General features: G+C 38.7%; 1 protein-coding gene across 3 annotated transcripts in view; it reads right to left on the bottom strand.

The window, feature by feature from the left end:
• Window positions 1-20,028, bottom strand: part of COL21A1 (collagen type XXI alpha 1 chain) — a 137,945-nt gene that overhangs the window by 88,832 nt on the left and 29,085 nt on the right. For 2 of the 3 annotated variants that reach the window (XM_028097801.2, XM_028097802.2), the window contains 3 exons: window positions 15,552-15,614; window positions 3,644-3,697; window positions 3,499-3,552 (listed from right to left, as the gene is read on the bottom strand). In XM_028097801.2, the coding sequence (XP_027953602.1) occupies window positions 3,499-3,552; window positions 3,644-3,697; window positions 15,552-15,614 (171 nt within the window). The remainder of the gene's footprint in view (window positions 1-3,498; window positions 3,553-3,643; window positions 3,698-15,551; window positions 15,615-20,028) is intronic. The other variant, XM_088024341.1, reaches the window with a different exon arrangement.

The raw sequence follows: 20,028 nt of genomic DNA, 5'->3' as shown, positions 1-20,028 counted from the left end.
AATAAAAGTGGTCACTTTACTAAGCCAATTCTAACTATTTCTCCCTCCCATATCATTCTTGGCTTTAATTTTTTGTAATTTTTTTTTTGGTCTTCAGACATTACAGAAGTAAAACTACTAACATCCTAAGTTTTAGCATATTCCCTAATAACCCTTTTAGCTTGGTCCTTCATTACTGTTCTCTCAACATGTATACTGGAGTTCCCTAATTATAACTGACTATATAAATCACTGTAATACCACTTAATCTTTTGACTTTGGAAGTGCAATAATGAAAGTAAGGGATTTATTTAAGTGAAGAAGCCTCATTCATCACATCATACTCTTGTATGAATGTTAAGGACGATGGGAAACTGAGGTCTTGAAGGGACAATTTAAATGTTAATTGATCTAATGAGGAAATTAAACAAAATGTATAATTTGCTCCATAATGAGGCCTTGGATATAATTAGCATATTTTATTTCTTAACCCCAGAAAAACCAAGTGATGAATTTGTACTAAGTCTAAAAAAAATAGTTACTACCGCCCATGTGTTCGGAATTGAATTTGCTATAAAAAAAGTTTCATAATCAACTCAAAAACCCATAAATACATGTCAGTTAATCAACTCAGCCTAATGTAAGTTTTAACAAAATATATTTCTCCCAATGATTTAAATATATGGGTTTCCTTAAAGTTGAAGAAGTGTTTTGAAGTACTTTTTCTTGAATTCCAAATACCTTTAAAGCATATTATAAAATGAGTTACCAACTGAAGACCATTTGGTGAATAAGTGCTCCTTTTTAATTTTGTAAATTCAGGAGGGAAAAAGAAAAAAATCCTGCAAAATCTATACACATTCTCTGGTCTGATATGTAGGAACAAATGTTGATGTCAGCAAAAAAGTGCATGTAGTTTTAATTATCTTAAGTGGAAACTCCTACAATGGGAGTTTTCAGAAGAAATCCACAAAATGGAAATGATTCTGGGAAAAGATCCTAATGGAGGACAGCGTTGTATGGAACAATCTCCGAGAAGCCACTGTGTGATGCCTGGGAAAATGTCCTGTGCCTCTCCAAGTCAAAGTCACCTCAGGGGTCTATTTTTCAACCTTCCCATTTCTGAAAATTAAGGAACTATATTCTAGAGGAAGAATCAAGGAAACGTCTGTAACTTATTCAATTATTGCAACTCTAGATAAGGAACGCTTTAAAGCCACACAGAATGTGAGGAGGAAATGTAGATGGCACAGCACATGGCGGATTCGGGCTCACAGTGATTGTGTCAGGTCAGACTTTATGCCCCAACAACAAATTTCAGAAAACAAGCAACTCTGAGTGTAACTATTACTGGACTGAAAACGGAGAACTTCACATAAACATACATCTTATTTAATTGAACAAAATGTATGACTTTGTAAAATTCATGCACTTCTATTTTGGAGAGAGTACAATGACCCCAAACAACAGTGCAGTTAAAGCTGTGATTAATCGAATTGTTGTTATTCCTTTATTTTCAAACAGACACTTTACTCCAATTCTTTTTAAGAGGAATAAAAACCTTCCTTTTTATATCTGGTCTCTAAAATCCAAGTAAAAGGGAAAAATAGATAAATTTATTCATTAATCCATTGATAGATACATTCATTCATATATGCATACGTTTAATAAATCCCTGTCATCCCCAAATCAGGCTGTCAGAATGTTAAAGAAACAGCAGTGATCCGGGGCGTCTGGGTGGCTCCGTTGGTTAAGCGGCTGCCTTCTGCTCAGGTCATGATCCCAGGGTCCTGGGATCGAGTCCCGCATTGCGCTCCCTGCTCAGTGGGGAGCCTGCTTCTCCCTCTGCCTCTTCCCCATGCTCATGCTCTCCTCTCTCTCTCCCGTAAAATCTTTGAAAGAGAAAGAAAGGAAAGAAAAGAAAGAGCAGTGATCCTGTAGACTAGAATGTAGGTGAGGTGTCTGGCACATGGTCTCCTCAGAACAGATATCCTCATGCTCCCAGTGAAATCCCTAGTTCACCTGGCAGAGGTCAGGCAATCTCTCTCAACATCCCCACAGCATGAAAATATAAGACATCTGCCATTCCTGAAGGTGCGGCATGCTCCCTATCACCTCTCAAGATGTATCCCCATCATTTAAAATAGGCAGATATCTCCATGGCTAAAAAGACTCATAAAGGTCACGCAGTAGGCAAGAGGAGTTTATGCTATTCTGCAGGAATTATATCGACGGCGGCAGTTGCTTTATGTCCTTTAGTTCTTCCCACATTATAAAGCTGCCCGGACTGAGTCATCTTTTCTGCTTCTTTTCTTTTACTACAAAGATCACTAAATTTCCAATTCAGTGGCTGCTTCAACCCATGTTGTGCCCATGATATATGGCAGCCCACGCCATGCTACATCCCAACTGCAGCCATGGTACATGAACAAAACAGAACAAAACAACGACCATTTAAGAAAGACCCTGTGGCCAGGGACCATACTAAATATTTTTCACACATCATCTCATTCAATCTTCACAAGAAACCTATGAAGGAAACACCATTGTGTCAATGAAAAATATAAGACTCAAAGACATTAAGTAACATGCCCAAGATCAAATAGCTTGAAAGTGACAGATGCATCATTAGATCTGCCAAAGATCCATCCATCCAGAGATGATACTTTTACTAGCTACAATTTTCTGCAACCAACATGGGCAACCATAAAAGCATAAAATGGATACAGGTTAGGATCAGAATTTCTCAGATGTGAATGCTGTGCACACTATTTTAAAAAGGTAATATTTTGCAAGGATTGTAGTTTGAAAATTAGTACAGGTTTTTATCAGGAGCAAACACCAGAATGCCTTCACAGACCTTAGAAATACAATTGTGCTTTAAGCTAACAAATCAATATGGGATCTGAGCAAACACAAATGGGCATCTTGGATGTGGACCAGCTACCAGGGCCGGTAGGCCTCGACCGATCCAGATCCATGGGGAGGTACTGACATATTGAACATACTTAAAGAACATGTACTTCAAAAGGAAGCTTGCCAAATCTCAGAGCTGTAAAAAAGGAGAGTCGGCAGTACAAACGTACCCACTGAAGCCCTAAGGAAGAAGTCCAGTAAGACTAAGCCAATAGACCACCTCCCAAATAGGCATCTATTTCGGAGAAGGACACGACGGTATGGGGCTACCTGTGCCTAACACATTCCATACACATACTTCTCGCCTCTCTAAGAAGGCAACCCCCCTCAGAGCTTAACCACAGGGAGAAAAAAACGGCATCATGGCAATGTCAATTATCTGCTCCATGTCATGGTGGTCATCCAGTGACAACCAATTTCATCTAGTGATAAAAGCCCTTCTGTGGGCTTTATTAGCCAGTGACCACTGACCAATTTCCAAGCCCACAAATCTTGGGATTCCCCAAGGTGAACACTACTGAATGGGAGTCACCATAGGAAACACCTTTGGCGTTCTTGAATGAACCAAAGCAACTGGACACATTTTTGTTTGCATGCATTTACCTTTTCACCGTCTCTCCCTGGTTCTCCTTTGTAACCTGGTAGTCCTGGGACTCCCTAAACCAAGCACAGAATAAATTCTGTTAATTATGTTTTTTGGTTCACTGGAAATGTTTAATTCTTCAGTGTGTACCTATGAATCACATACTTGTACTCCTGGAGATCCTGGGACACCTGGTGATCCTGCAATTCCCTGATATCCCTAAAGAAAAGTAAACACAAAATAATTAGTATTTCAACATACAAAGAGCAGTCCCCATTTCAGGATTCACTCTTTTCTTGAGTGTCTTACACTTAAGACTTCACTGGGTGACGGTTTAAGAAACAAAAATAACAAAGTTTCAAATGCTGAATGTGGAATTAATATCCTCTGTCTTTAGGGAAAAGGTCTTAAATATCTCTAGATTAATAAAAAATATCCAGATACGTTTCAATGACATGGAAGGCTTTGGGATGCAAATACAGAGCCAATGTTCAAAGCTCCTAAAAAAAAATGTTTTGCACATATTCAACATAGAAACATATTCAACATATTCAAGAGAAAAACATGTAAGATTGGAGGATTACACTAATGTAATACATTTTTTAAACTACCAAATTAATAGCCACTTGAGTTGATCTCTGGAATAAATTAGAACTTGATAAATGTTATTCTTCAGGGTCAGTCTGTAACAGCCTTTTGGATTGCTCATTTTTAGAAAGCTGCTGCTGTTAACCCCATAAGCATGACTGTGACATGTCTCCCCCACCTCCCATGGCTGAGCTGTCTGCCGAGGCGAGGGCCCCTTTCAACTCCACTGCTTCTTACATGTCCCCCCAGACAGTGGACCTTTGGTACTACAGCACAACTTCTTCAGACAAGGCAAACTATTCATTCTTCACTCAGCATATGGCAATTAAACTCCAAAACAAACTTGCAGGCCCAGAACATTTGTCTAGGTTTCTCTGGGTCAATGTCAAGTTGACTTAGTCCACCTGGCACCTGCAAATACATTTCTCTCTCTTATTTAGATTCCACCTCTCTCAGATCTTACTGTTTGGATATGGCTTTCTGTTGTCAGCCATATTAAAACAGATCTCATTAGTGTTTCCAATTACATCTTCATTGTTAAATACAAAAGCTTCATTTCCATGCGGCTATTTATGGCTGGTTTTTGTATTCACCCACTCACTTGTCAGCACATTTCTGTCATTTTAGAGATAGCACGACTCCCTGCTTTCCCACTCCCATTTTTAAATATTCCTTTTACTATGCTTTGCTAGCTCTAATAATACCAGTAACAATAATAATGGTTGTCTCAGCAACAGCACTCCTAAATTATTGTTTTTCTCCTTTTACAGGCACTTGTATTTCTTATTCTGTAAAATGTTCCCAGTTACTCTCCAAATGATAGACTATATAATTTCTAGCGCCAACCATGATCCTTTCCTTCATACCCCATTCAGTTCTTCACAGAGTGTATCACTACACTTTCTCTAGCATTTCTCACACAAATTCTTCTCCTGAGTCCGTGCCCAAACGTTTAACATTTTACTTCGTCAGCGAATGAGTCTCAAAACAAATCTCTCCATACTCCATACAAAACAATCTGCAGTATTCAAACCCAACATATGTCTCTGGGCAGCCACTGTCTCTGTGTCCCAGGATTATGTGCCCCTTGATATGAGAAACCCGGTCCAATTCATTTCTTTATTTCCAGTATTGAACAAAGCATTCGGCAATTTTTTGTTAACCACACTTCGGACAAATTTACCTTCAAGTCATCCACACTGCACTAAGTGTGCAATATCTCTTTCCCCAAGGAACCAGGTGATGTCTGTGCTGCTACCAGGAGCAAACTGAAGCTTTTAGTAATGCCCTGTGCTTCCTGTTCTCAAGATCAGTCGGAAGAAAGAAGAAAGTCAATCTACACAGTTTGCTGAGCCTTTTTTCTCTACCACTCCAGTTACCACTGAATCTCTTTCCTTCAACCACTTTGCAGTCAGATAGGTCTGGAATTAAATTTCAACTCTGTCACTGCTAGCATATGCCCAAACGGAGTTAGATTAACTTATAACTTCTGCCACTTAGGGTGCCTCCAAGTCCTTCAAAACCCTGTATGCACTCTCTGGATAGTCCGACATGATACACAACAGGCTGTTGTAATTGGGAGAAACAATAATAGCAATGATTCATACAGTATTTGTCATGTTCCAGACTAAGTACTTCACATATATTAATTCACTTAACCCTCACAACCACCCTTTAATGTAGGGTCTACATTATCCCTATTTTCAGATGAGGAAACCAAGACATAGAAGATTAAGTAACGTGCCCAAAGATACATAGCTAGTAAGTTGAAAGAGCCAGTGGGAATACCCTCTATCAGAAAATGCTTCATGGTAGATCAGATCTTATGATTCTAGAATAATTAATGAGATTTTTTTAAAGCCCATTTTGCAAGGCTACTTTTAAATTGTTTAGAATATAGAGTGTCTGAAGAAAAGGAATGTTCATATAATTCCTCAAAAGAAAGTTACCATGGAGATTGGCTATTTACCAAAATGACCGGTCATCAGCAAAAATCACTGTAATGAATTGTTCTTTTTCACAATTTTTCAAAAGTTAAGCCAAATATCATATCTGCTTTATTACTTTTTTCACAAAATGAACCTTTTGTAGAAAATCAAAAGCCATTCTCTTCCTCGAAGAAGTTAATATGATCCATTTGTTAGAGAGGACACACCACATTTCAATGGATTAAAGCAACGTGGAGATGCCCCAGACTGTGTTCTCAGCTCACCTCTGACTCATAATGTGACCTCAGGCAGAGTGATCAAATCCCCAAATCCTGGGAGGCAACTCAGTAAAGTGGAAAGACAACGAATTTTAAAATTGGAAGACCTTGAGCTGAATTTTTGCTCCTCCCTTTACTTTCTACGGAATTCTGGCTAAGTGACATTGCCTAGCTAAGCCTCAGTTTCTTACCACAAACCAGGATAACAGTGCCCACTTCAACTTCTGAAAAAAATCAAATGGAGTCACAGGTGAAAATGCCTGGCAAATGCTAGGAACTCAGATGTGAGTTTCTTTTTTTCTTCTTCAGATTCAATGACTTTTGTACAAAATCATGAGAACACTTCTGCAAAATGTTATTCTGTAAGCTTAATGGGCACCATTAGTACACAAGGAATGGCAGATCCAGGTGTCATCATGTCGTCATTTTGATTTAACCCTTTTTCAACATTTATATAGATCTGATGGTGAACATGAGAACAAGGCTTCAGTGTGTTTTACAAAGGCCATGTTTGTTTTATCTTTGGAAGAACTGCAATGCAGAAATAATAAATGCTTCCCACAATATGAGAACCAGGTTGATATATTTGTTTTTAACTTACAATGAGATGCATTCTTGAAAACTTAGTTGTATAAAGAAATTCTAAGATTATTTTAGAAGCTAGAGGAAGCATGATTAGCAAGAAAAATCAACCCACACCCAAGCTGGGGGATCCCAGGGAAAATCACCAGAAGAAATTGGATGAAATTCAGAAAAATAAATTTTGGACTAAAAATCAGGAAAATAAAGGTTAATAGGGAGGAATATTACAACACAGAACAATTTCCAAGAGGTGCAAAAACTAAACACTGGTTGACTCATAGCAGGGTACACTTAAACAAGAAAAAATGCCCTGAAACAGGAAAAATTATAAGCTTTCCATAGAGCTTATGGAGTTTTTATTTTTCTTAATACACAAGCTTCTGTGTTTTCCAGTGGGAGTACCATTTTTACATGATCTTTGATCAATACTGTCTGACATTAATTTTGCCATTTTGCAATTATTAGCAGATCTAAATATCCACCCTGCCCCATGTGCAAGACTTCTGACAGTAAAGTCTTTTCCATGTTCACAGAACGTCTCTTTGTAAATGAGTCATTTTTTAGGAAAAAAATATTCTCACTGCCAAATTGTAGGGTTGAAGAATACAGAATCAATTTAATTTTCCTCCATGATTCATAGTTACAATGCTCCAGGAAAGATGTATAGCACTGAAATGGAAATTAAGGAAATAAAAATCATCCAATGTGCAAGGCTCACAATCTCTTCTGAGCCCAATTCTAATCAGACCATAAATTATCCTGCCAATCTCAATATACAGATCTTCTTAAGTGATCAATTTCCTTTAAGTATTTTAAACTCTAAAAATGAGAATAAAATCCAGAGACATCATGTTGGATGTCACTCTTCTTTTTGAAATGTAAAAATGTGATTCAAAGTTTATTCTATTACATAATTTTCTTCTGTTTTCCAAAATTCCCACAGATACCCTTCAGTACACAGCCAGGGTAACTAAGTAACCAAAATCAAGTGTATATTTTTAATGTCCACTGTGGATTCTTCTTGCCATCGGCACTCTTTCTAGCTCCACACAATTATATTCCAAAAATATTCATAAATCTTGGTCTTTTCATGTATAGCTAATACAGAAACTCGTTTGTTTGCCACCTAACCCAACTGTTAGTCAAGTAGTATATATGCCTGAACTGTCTGCTCAAATTACTTGACTAACAGATCCCATAATATACGTAAAATTACACCTGAGCTGAGTTCTAAGAAAGATGCTATGGGAGGTAAAGAGTAGACAGGGAAGCTTTCTGAAGTAGTAAGTTCAAAGCAACACTGAAGGAAGCACAGTGCAGAGGAACAATTCCTTGAAGAATTTAATACACAAATAACACTATGTACTATCTACATACACATCGTTATTATATATACTATCCATACTATATAAAAAATAAGTAGCCTATTTAAGAGGCCCATGAGGAAAACATGGAGAGATCCATACATGAGATTTACACATGGGGAGTGCTGGAGAAAAATTAGTCGACAAAGCTTTGTCTAGGTAAGCTTTACAGAAAAGTTTTAAATCACATTTTGTTATAGAAAAGATAAATTGCCCAAGTGTAAGAGAATTCATTTGAGGCAAATGGTCCATATTTTAGTCTACCAGTGAGCCTCTCATGAGGGATGTGTGTGTGTGTGTGTGTGTGTGTGTGTGTGTCTGTGTGTGTGTTTTATGGTACCGGGAGACAGTGAGACAATAAAGCTTTTTGCTAAAGGAATCCAAAATGAGGTGAAGTGAGAGCTCAGGTAGAAACTGCCTTCTCTAGACAAATGTTTCATACACTTCATTAAGCCACCTCTTACAATTCTCTTTTCCAAGCTAAATAACAGCCATTCCTTTGGCTTGTAACCTCATGTACCCCATTTTCCAGGCCTTAATCTGAATTCATGGCACTCAGCCCCAAATTCCCCACAGCTCTTAAACTGTTGAGTCCACAACTGGCACCATATTCAGTTAAGAGTCCGAAGGAGGAAAACATAAAAACTTGTCCCATGGGTCCTATTGTCCTACTATTAATTATTCACCTCCTGTCAAGCTTACTCTGCAAGCCTAACTTCTAGTTTTCTTCCTCTACTTCCTATTCTCTACCATCATTCTCTACCATTTTAAAACAGCATCTCTTGCTTGGATTATACCCGAGGTTCAGTCAATTCTCCCGCGACAGACATTCTTCTGAGTTCTTACTCTCTCCCCATTTCTCCCTTCTAAATGAAATCCAAGGCCTACAAATCCCTGAAGTATAGCAGGCTAAACCAAATCTAACACTTCAGAAGCAGGACTGTCATCTTGCTCAATATAGATGTTATATATTTACTAACAATGCCAAAAATTGCATCAGCCTTTCAGGCAGCCCCATTACAAATGCTGATCCCTTTTCACCAAGGTTAAATTTAAATAACATGTCCCAGACAAGTAAGAGCCATACGTTTATTTGGGTTGAATTTCACTATGTTAGAGTAGCCATTCTCCAAGTTCGCCAAATCCTTTTGGATCTCCATATCTCCCCAAGTGCCAAAATAAATTCCAAAAGTGAAATCGAGAATTAAAAATCTTAAAAATCATAATTAAGTAAATGAATAGAGTAATATTCAAAAAAAAAGAACACTGGAAGAAATAACAGAACTTTTGATTGTGAGAAAATTTTACATTGTTAAAAATTAAAAACAAAACTATAACCCAAAAAAATAATTAGGAGAAACATTTACAACATATACGTCAAAGGACTAATTCTCTTAATGTGTAGGAAGCTCTTACTAATCAACTAATCAACATTCAAAATACTATCATTCATATAGAAAATGGGTAAATGACAAAAAAGGACAATTTACAAAAAAGGAACTCACTCTGAATGTCAGACTTCTTTATTCAAATACCACTTAAAATTTCTACCCGAACAGGGGCACCTGGCTGGCTCAGTCAGTGGAACATGCAACCCTTGATCTTGGGGTTGTGGATTTGAGCCCCACATAGGGTGTAGAGATTACTTAATAATAATAAAAAATTCTCTACTTGACCTTCTGACAAAAATTTAATATATCCTAAACCAAACTCTTGATTTCCCTTGCTCAAATCCTGTCAGCTCCAACTTCAAAATACCCCCCAAAAGTCAGCATTTCTCTTTACCTCCCTACTTACCATCCTGATGTTAACTGCCATCATCTTGCTCCTGGATTATTTCAAGAGCCTCTGGACTCATCTCCCTGGCTTTTGCCCTCATTGCCCTAAAATCTATTCTCAACTCAGAAGTCAGAGTAATTTTTTAAAAATGTAAGTTACATCACCCCAATCCTTTATTCAAGACCCTCCAGTGGCTTCTGAGTTCACTCCAACTAAAAGCCAAAGTCATCACAATGGTCTAAAGAGCTCTACTCAATCTCCCCTCCTTTCTCCCTCTTATCTACACAACTTCATCTCCTACTAACCTGCCCCAACCCTCTCTATTTGTGGTTTGATAAAATCATGTACCTTTGAAATTCCCCAGCTGTATTGACTACCACTTTTGTAAGGTTTAACCATCCATAGAAAGCTAGCCACTTTCTGGAATCTCTAGACTAGACAGGGGTACACAGAGGGGGGTGGGGACAAAGAGAGGCACTGCATCACAGAGTGTGACCCACTGACCACTCTATACTTCTGTCTATTGGTAGCAGTGTGGTATCAGTCTTCCAGAATCATCTAAGGTCAATAACATGGAAAATCACCTCCAGAATCTGACAGTTCTAATCTAGTTTACCTTTCTCTCTTAGCAAATACAATGGCTTTAATGGGATCTTAGAAAATTAGCATTGGAGAGAACCTGGGCCTCATCTGGCACCACCTTCTCATTTCCCAAACAAAGAAACTGAGACCCACGAAAGCAAAGCAACTTTCAAAAGCAAAGCATTAGGCAAAACAACCCCTGATCTCTCCAACAACCAGCCAGGGCTTTGGTTTGAGTGAAGTACTTTGGTTCATGAAGAGTAATTAATAATTACAGAAAACAGGGAGAAACAAGCACCACAAAAATATAATCTTCTACAAAAATCATAAAAGAGTCCTAATATATGTTTTCATATATGGCCTTCTTCTTAAAAATATCAAAGTCGTAACAATATAATGCCTTTACCAATAGTACTTCTCTGAATTATCTAGCAGGATATATAAATATTTCCCCTGCCTCTCTCTCTATAATGATAGAATAGCAAAACAGTAATACGCTCAGATAGTGCTGATAGAAATCATTTAACTGATAAAGAAATGAGAAAGGAGGGGAAGAATTTGAAAATAGCTCTTTAATTTTGTTTGAAGGCATTTTCCTTATGAAAATTAGTATTTCTCCAGAGTGGAATAATTTCCTATTTAAAGCTTCAGTTGACTTGGCCTGGTTATAATGTGAAAGAGATTCAGACTGCTTATTGAAGGGGATTGCACAGAACCAAATCCAAACAAAGCAGAATTCCCTTTGAATTGTTCCATCCAAGTTTCCTTGGTCCAGATGGCTTCGATCGCCAGCCAGAGACTCCACCCACACCTTCCCACTCCCGCTGTGCACTGGCCCTGGACACATACTAATGACCCTCAGCTGTTCTGGCTCCCAGACTCACTTTCTCTTCCTGCCTGGACACCCAACCTCCTATCTCCTACAGAGAGAAAGGAAAGAGGGAAAGGGAGACACTTAGGAAAAAAAGTCATACCTTTGGGTAAATAGGATTTATATTAGCGAAATCAGTTTCTAATTGCTGCTGTAACAAATTACCCCACACATAATGGCTTAAAACAACACACACTCATATTCTGCAGGTCAGACATCCGACATCGTCTTAGGGAGTATGTTTACGGGGCTGCATTCCTTCTAAAGGTACGAGGGGAAGATGTGTTCCTTCCCTTTACCAGCTTCTGGATGCTGCAGACATTCCTTGGCTCATGGTCACCTCATCCTGATCTCTGCTTCTGTCATTACATCTCCTCCTCTGACTCAGAAGCTCCTGCCTCCCTCCTATAAGGATCCTTATGATTTTACTGGGCCACTCAGATAAATTTCTGCAGGATAATTTCTGCATCTCAAGATCCTTGATTTCATCACATATGCAAAGTTCCTAATCTAACATATTCACAGGTCTTCATATTAGGAGGTGGACATTATTCTCTTTGTTCTTTCTCTCACATCAGACATTGCCTAATATAATCTAACATCTAACATCAGGTACTACAAAGCTATACCTATATTTAATACATAAAATCTTATACGCACCCAAACATATACGTGTACTGAATAGGATGAGATAACAAGTCTGTTACAGCTGAAATAAAAGTCATAGAGTAATATCCAAGATTATTGTATCAGGCTTATTACAACTAATTTCTAGTACTTTGTTCATGGCAAAATATTAAAAAAAAAAAAAAAAAAGCACACTAGAGCTGATGGCCTGTGAAGGGCTTTCTTACCACTCACCTCCATATACTGCCCAGGGCTTCTCACCACTAAAAAAGACCAAAGCCCAAATAATTTAGTAGTGTGGTCAGTGGAGCTCTGTCTCATTACCAAGGCAGCATGTCATGTGTATTGGCCTTGGAGTGGGACAGCACCATGGCTGCCAGTAATACACAGAGTAGGTCCCAGGAAAGGTAGGGGTCTTCAGACAGAGGAGGGGTCACCTTTATAAAACGCCTCCCACCCAGCATGATTAGGGGACAACTCACACAGGGTCTCAGGCAGGATCTTCAGTGGGACTAAGGAGTGCAGTGAGGGAATGCAACCAAGTCACATGACACTTTTAAGTTAAAGTGAGAAAAGGCTGGGATAAAAGGAACCACACGGAAAATACTGGCGGGTAACAAGAGTTAAGGATAAAGGCAAAGAGGAGATGTTAATTTAGAACCTATTCGTTTCATTCAATTCAAATAGAAGCAATCTGATGATAAATTTTTCATCTTCTTTCCTGCAAATCACCACCTGGCCACTTCTGTCCTTATCAGCTTGGCCTTCTACCCCACATAAAGGTTCAACTGTCCATACTATACCAATGCCTTCCCACCTACCTAAGGATTTTCTTCCTGCAAATATCCTTTATCTCCCAAATCATTGATTTTTTTCCCCTTCTGCTCATTTTCATCATCATAAAACCATGTTATAACACTTCCCATCTTTTAAAAGACCCTCCTTTTATCCCACACACTAACCATGCACCTGCTCTATTTATCGGATCCTCATTCTACCCCTCAGAAAAAGCTTCCACTATTCAGTCATCGTTTTCTCTCACACTGTCTCTTGAACCCATTTCAAGCCAGCTTTTATACCCACCCTCTGCAAACCCCATTTGTCACGGGCCTCAATACTGCCATATAGTAAATCCAGTGGTCTAGGCACAGAGCCCATTTTTCTCAGCGTCTTAGTAACAAAGACACAACTGAGCACCGCCTTCTCAAAATGCTTTCTTCACCAGGCTCCTGGATGGAACCCGCTCCTGGTCTTCCTCCCACTTCACCTGGTCTTTCTTTCCCAATTTCCTTGGCTGCATCCTCATCCTCTTTTTCTTCTGAAGGCAGCCCGAGGTTCAGTCCATCGCCCCCTTCCCTTCTCCACTTATCTGTGATTACTCGCTAAATGATCTCATCCACTCTGGTGGCTTTAGATAGGTCAATCTACATGCTAAGGAGTCCCAACTGTGTATTTTCGTTCTCAAATATATTCTTGAACTCAAGATTCCTCTCTCCAGCATCCTAGGGGACACTAGGGGCATCCCAGAAGACAATAAGGCATTCTCCTCCACTGCTGTCCAGTTCAGCAAGCTGTTCACCCAGAGACCCTCTGAGTTTTCCCTCTTTCTCTCACGCCCCACATCTAATTTGACACACTTCTGTCCAGCTTTACATTAAAAAACAATCCAGAATACTACCACTTATCTTCCCTTTCACCACGTCGCTCTAGTCCAAGACACTTTTACTTCTCCCTCAGAACTGTGAAATAACCTGCTTCCACTCTTGCCCTACATGTTCTACTCTCCACCTGATATTTATATGTATCTTTCTAAAACATAATCCAGGCCAAGTCATTTCCTATCCCAAAATTCCCAAAACCATTGCCATCACATGTAGAACGTATTCAGGTGGGTCTGTTGAGCAGTGCTGCCCCAATCGCCCAGCAGCTCCTCAGCTCTCCACAGCTTCGTTTGGTCACCATCTTGTGCCCTCTTCAGACTCCCTTCTTTGACAGTCTCTCTCTAGAGAGGTTCACCTGTATATTTAACACTTTTCCCACACAACACTGGCATAAAAGGCTGCAACACTTCACTACTTCTTCAAAAGTTGGCTGTATTTTTGTATTAAGTCTGTCAGCAAACCTCTCTCAGGGAATAACAAGCTCCTGTAGAGTGATGGTTGGGGTACTGATGGTTTAACCATTAGGCTGTGGTTCCTTCATTCCTTAAACATTACTGACTCACAATACAAACCTTTCCATCTTTCATGGCAAGAGGTTAATGTCTCATGATAAAGAAAATCCCTTAGGGGTACCTGGGTGCTTCAGTCAGTTAAGCATCCAACTCTTGATTTCAGCTCAGGTCATGATCCCAGGGTTGTGAGATCAAGCCCTGCATCAGGCTCCACACGGAGCATGGAGCCTGTTTAAGATTCTCTCTCTCTCTGCCCCTCCCCACTCTCCCTCTTAAAAGAAAGACTCTTAGGAGATACTTTTTTGGTGACAATTATTTAACATTTAAAGGCAAATTCCTAATGTTTATTTACTGTTATAAACATGTTGAGAGCTGAACTACCTGAAAATATTTGCCTAGAATGCCTTCAAGTAGATTTGCTTTATATTTCCTTAATTCAAAAATGTCCTTAAAGTTCTCTTGAAACTTGGAGGATATTAGTTTTTTCAGATTATAAGTATATTCTAGTGCATCTATGTCCTTAGGAAATATCCCTTTTAAAAAGATTTTTTTTGAAAACTTTCATAGACATGAAGGGAAAAAATAAAGATTTCTGAACCTAGCTATTCATCAATACTCACTGGACAACTTCTTCAATGTAACAAAGATGTATGCAATTTTGGAGTAACTCGCCTATTAAGTGACTAGAACGCTGGTTCTATTGACCAAGCCAGGCTTAATGTTCTCTTCTGTTTAAGTAAACTTCAGTCAGGCTTCTCCCTGATTCTAAGCCCCTGATCTCCCTTTTCTTAGAGCATTCACTCCAGAAAATTTGTAATTATAAATTCTTTCTCTGACCCTTTGAGTGGCAAACCTTTTTAAAAGCTTCTTCTCAGTTTTACAACTAGCAAGGAATGTCTTTCTCAAGGACCTAGGAGCCACCCCTTTGAAATACAATCATCCAGAAAGATAAGTACCCAGATCTTCCAGTCTCTGTGAGATGGTAGAACCCTAACTTTGGTGAGTGCCAGTTAGCAAAGACAGATGGCCTAATCACAGAGGAAAACATGTGCCAAACTCAGGATAACTCAATTTGCTCCATCCCATTGATCAACAGCCTGAAGTCCTCCAGTACTTTTCCACTAGCTCCCGCCAGTACTCAAGAACCCTCCATTTCTTTGTTTCAGTGAGTGGAGTTCAATCTCTCCCTATTACAGTAGTCTTAAGTAAAGTCTCCTTTGCCTGTTTAACTTAGCCCAGGGCAATTTCTACTTTGACACCATAATCCCAGTACTGGAGATGACTAAGCTTTCAGTACTCACAGGCTTACCATCTTGACCAGATTGTCCAGGGTAGCCAGGGTTCCCAGGCTGTCCAGGTTCACCCTAGAAAGGAAAAAAAAATTCTCAGTCCAAAACAACCAACCACACTGCTGCTGTCAGAGCCCTTCAAGGTTCAAGCTAATTCCATGATTTGTAGCTCTTTGTATATTTAAGAAGAAGAAAGAAGAAAGGAGGAGGAAGAAGAAGGAAGAACAACAACAACAACAAGAGACATCCCAAAATAGGGTTAGAAAAGTAATGGCATATTTTAAATGCCCACTTTACCAAATAAAGGCTTTTTATTACATAAAATTTTCAATGATTTATTTCTGTGAGCACACCAGGTATAACAAGTAACGTACTCTTCACCAATGTAAAATGTCAATATTTATGTCAGGATACAGTTTTAGAATTCTGAAGTGCTGTAGCAAATATGGTCTCAATGCCAGCCATTTTTCTCTCATAATTCTCTTCTATTTAGACTTAATTCTATTCTCAGCATTACAGGACAGATATCAATGACCTATGATGTAATAATTCAATTTGCAATCATTTATTTAAAAAAGTCCACAGGCTATATGATCTTACACATAGGACTCAAGTTTAAAGCTGCATGACAGTCATTTCTTTTATTCTAGCCGATGTGTCTCTTTGCCTCTATTTATAACTTTATTTAACATAATGTTAAAATTTTTAACTCTGAGTATTTACATGAGAGTGAGGCCCAAGCCAGACAACTCTGCCCAACCCCCATAGTCCTTGAACACAGGGACTAAGAAATTAAGAAATGACCTTTGCCCCCCACAAACCAAGGATGTCCAAAGAACATTAAACCATACAATATGACAATTAGCCAAGGCACATTCTATGAAACTCTAGTATGTTGCCCCATGGCCAATACTGACCGTTCGGATAGTCATCACCCATGAAAAAAGCAATGAAAGCAACATTTTTCATGAGGTGAGGGTGTTGTATAATTCTAAAAAATACTTCAAAATTAATATATTAATCTATTGCTGAATCCATGAGACCCACACGGGGCATCTTGCTTAAAAACATGAAGTCTCAGCCATCAGTACCAGTAAACTTCTGCACAGAGGCAAGGCAGCTGATTTCAGTTCAATAAGTCATTATTTGCATTAAGAACCCATTCACACAGGACCCCAATAATTATAAATTAACTAAAGACCAAAACTAAGGGTACTTTCACAGAGCCAAATCTGAAGATCTGAAATACTACTTCAGGTTACTGGCTACAGAGAGTTGTTCCTGAAACATAACAGGAAAAATGGAAAGAACTATGTGAACTCTATTAAGTGGCCAATGAATGGGGGTTGGGCTTTTCACTTAGGAGCTGCCCAAGAGACAAAGCATGGGGAAGGGCTGAGAAGAAAGGAAATGTTTTTTTTTTTTTTAATTTTTTTTTTATAGATTTTATTTATTTATTTGAGAGAGAAAATGAGATAGAGAGAGAGCACAAGAGGGAAGAGGGTCAGAGGGAGAAGCAGACTCCCTGCTGAGCAGGGAGCCCGATGCGGGACTCGATCCGGGGACTCCAGGATCATGACCTGAGCCCAAGGCAGTCGCTTAACCAACTGAGCCACCCAGGCGCCCAGGAAATGTTATTTTTAAAAGAAATAGAGAAAGAACAGTGTAAATCCAGGGAGAAATATTATGCTGAAACATATTCTGTCTTGCTGAAGAAACAGAATTTATAGTTCTAACCCAAGGACTTCCAGTGTTAGCTGGGCAATAAGGAGTAACATTCTGGTTCTCTAGGGAGTTGGAGTTTTTCTCTTATTTTGAGAGGATCCACCTTAATCTCTAGCCTCTCTGCCATCCTTTATCCCTGTTCAAATTGGACTCGCTATCTTTTTTTTTAAAGATTTTATTTATTTACTTATTTGACAGAGAGAGAGAGACACGTTGAGAGAGGGAACACAAGCAGGAGGAGTGGGAGAGGGAGGAGCAGGCTTCCCGCTGAGCAGGGAGTTCAATGCAGGGCTCAATCCCAGGACCCTGGGATCATGACCTGAGCCAAAGGCAGAGACAATGACTGAGCCACCCAGGCACTTGCTATCTTTCAGCAGATTCCATCTTTTCTTCCCCTGACAGGAACTTTTTCTTCCTTTTCCACTTAAGAATCCATTATTCCTTTTTCCCTTGATGTCTTTTTCTACTGAAATGCTATAACAGCTCCTATCACTGATCCCTTATTCATAAGCAGTTTTCTCAGTTTTCCCTTGATTAGTCTTCATTTACCATTTGGATTGAAACTTCTTGAAAACAGAGTCTTTATTTTCTCCCTTTTTTGAGGGGGTGGGAAGGGTTGATAATGCTGCGTATCAAGTAGGGATTCAATAACTATTGGTGGATTGATTTATTTTAAATCATATTTCCTGTTAATGACCCCCTTTACTTGCAGAGTATTATTATCAGCAAAATCTAGTATATCAAAAGTATCTGAGAGGGTTTATCGTCTACTGTGATGAAGCTGGAACACAGCTTTGGTAAAAGAAGAAACGAAATTTGTGTTTTAACACTGCATCAAAATACAAAACATATTAACATTTTAAATAAATAGAAACTAAGCTTCCAAGACAAAAAAAAAAAAAAAATCACTCACAAGATAAATCCAATGTGACATCAAAAGGACCATAACATTGGTGAACAGCCCCAAGAGGGAAAATAATCTCTTTTGCAGGTTCTATTATTGCTGGTAGGTTTTACTGGTTATTCTGACTATTGCCCTATTGATTTATTTGCAAAAACTGAGGAAGGTTTGGTGTTGTTTCCATAAAATTGGGAAAATAAAGACAGACACTAATTTTTGAGAGAAGACCAATCAGAATAAAAATTCAATTGTATTACTGTAATAAAAGTCAATGCTCTATCTTGACTGTTTATTATATGTTAAGCACTGCTAAGTTACTTAATCCTCATCATAATCCCATGAAGTAATTTTATTATTCTCATTTTTTATATAGGAAAACTGAGGCCCCAGAAGTGTAAGTCACTTGTTCAAGGTCACACCGCAGTAGTGGAGATGACACTTGAACTCAGCCAATTCAGCTCCAGAGTCCATGCTCCTAAACACTACTATCCCTGCCCACGTTAAAATGTATACACTTATTAGAACCAGACCTGGGGACTGTTAGCAAACTTAATACAGAAAACAATTTCCAAATACATTAAATGAGACATAGGACCTATTATTGTACAATTGTGACTAAATTCCCAATCCACTTTCTTCTAATTTAGTTGAAACATTTGCACATTTTGAATTTTAAAAACTATGTGTTCAGCTGAAAAGCAGTACTTACATATGTTGAATTGAACTTGTGCCACAGGATTTTTGAGTTGTTGACAGGAGTGGCAATGTCATGGACTAAGCTGAAACATCTCTGAATATGGCCTCTCAAGTAGTGTCAATATGAATAATCAAAGTAAGAAACACTTGTGCTTGCAAAAGCAAGCTGATATTTTCGGTTGCTCATCTAAAACAAATGTCTTTGGAACTCTTCACCTAGGCCCAAATCCCATGTGTTCAAGCTCTCTTCTCAAAACTCCTTGTGCCTTCATTCTACCCTCCGGACTCTGCAGGAGTATCTGACCTAAGACCTATTCCCTTTTCCTAAACCATGCTCTTCCCTCCCTCAAAACTCAAACACCCACTCTCTCAGGCTAGAAGGAATCCACTTAGTCTGGGAAAATTAACATGAAAATGTGAATGCCCAGTGGCCCCTGTAATTTTCCAAAGGCTTTTGTATTTTAAACAGAGGATACTTTGATAGCCTGAATGAATCTCTAAGGGTGGTATCTGGAGGGTGAAACAAAGGAAATCAACAGAGATACAGTGATAGAGAGGGTGGTATTTCAGAGAAAAGGATTTGTAAGAAATTGTTCCTTCCTAAAAAGAAGAAAAAACGCCTTCTTTCCACTTCAGAAACAATAGATCTAACATCAAGGTTAGATCAAATATGGGGAGTTTGTCCCCACAAAGGTTCCTACTACTGAAGTGGGGGGAAGAAGTTGCCATTCACATGAAAAGGTCCTTTGAAAGGGGGGTTTGTAAATTGGGGATTGCCTGGATCTTTCATATCACAACAAAGGCATCCCATATAGGTTAACTGGGAAAAGGGGTGAATCAATGATTTTATAATTCATTAAATAAAAAATTATTACCATTAAGCACTGTGTTAGACATTGGAATTCCAAAGGACAATTTAGTTTGTATTAAACTTCATTGTGAACTGCTTGCACATATAAAGTATTCCAACAGATTTATTAATTTAATCACTCCCTATGTTTGATATTAAGGATACAAAATGAATTAGCTCTTCTTCAAGGAACTCATAATCCAGTAATATATATATTTCTATGCCTGTTGTAGAGTTATAATGCCATGGTAAGTAAGTCTAAGTATAGGAAACCAGAGTTATTTTGACCTGTTTTTCCAATAGGGTTGTCATATCTT

Source organism: Eumetopias jubatus, unplaced genomic scaffold (genome assembly GCF_037043125.1).
Source record: "Eumetopias jubatus isolate StellerSeaLion01/CBP00866 unplaced genomic scaffold, mEumJub1_p1.0 scaffold_6, whole genome shotgun sequence".
Taxonomy (NCBI): Eukaryota; Metazoa; Chordata; class Mammalia; order Carnivora; family Otariidae; genus Eumetopias; species Eumetopias jubatus.
Note: the sequence above shows the minus strand (reverse complement) of the source record. Positions and strands in the feature narration are given on the sequence as shown.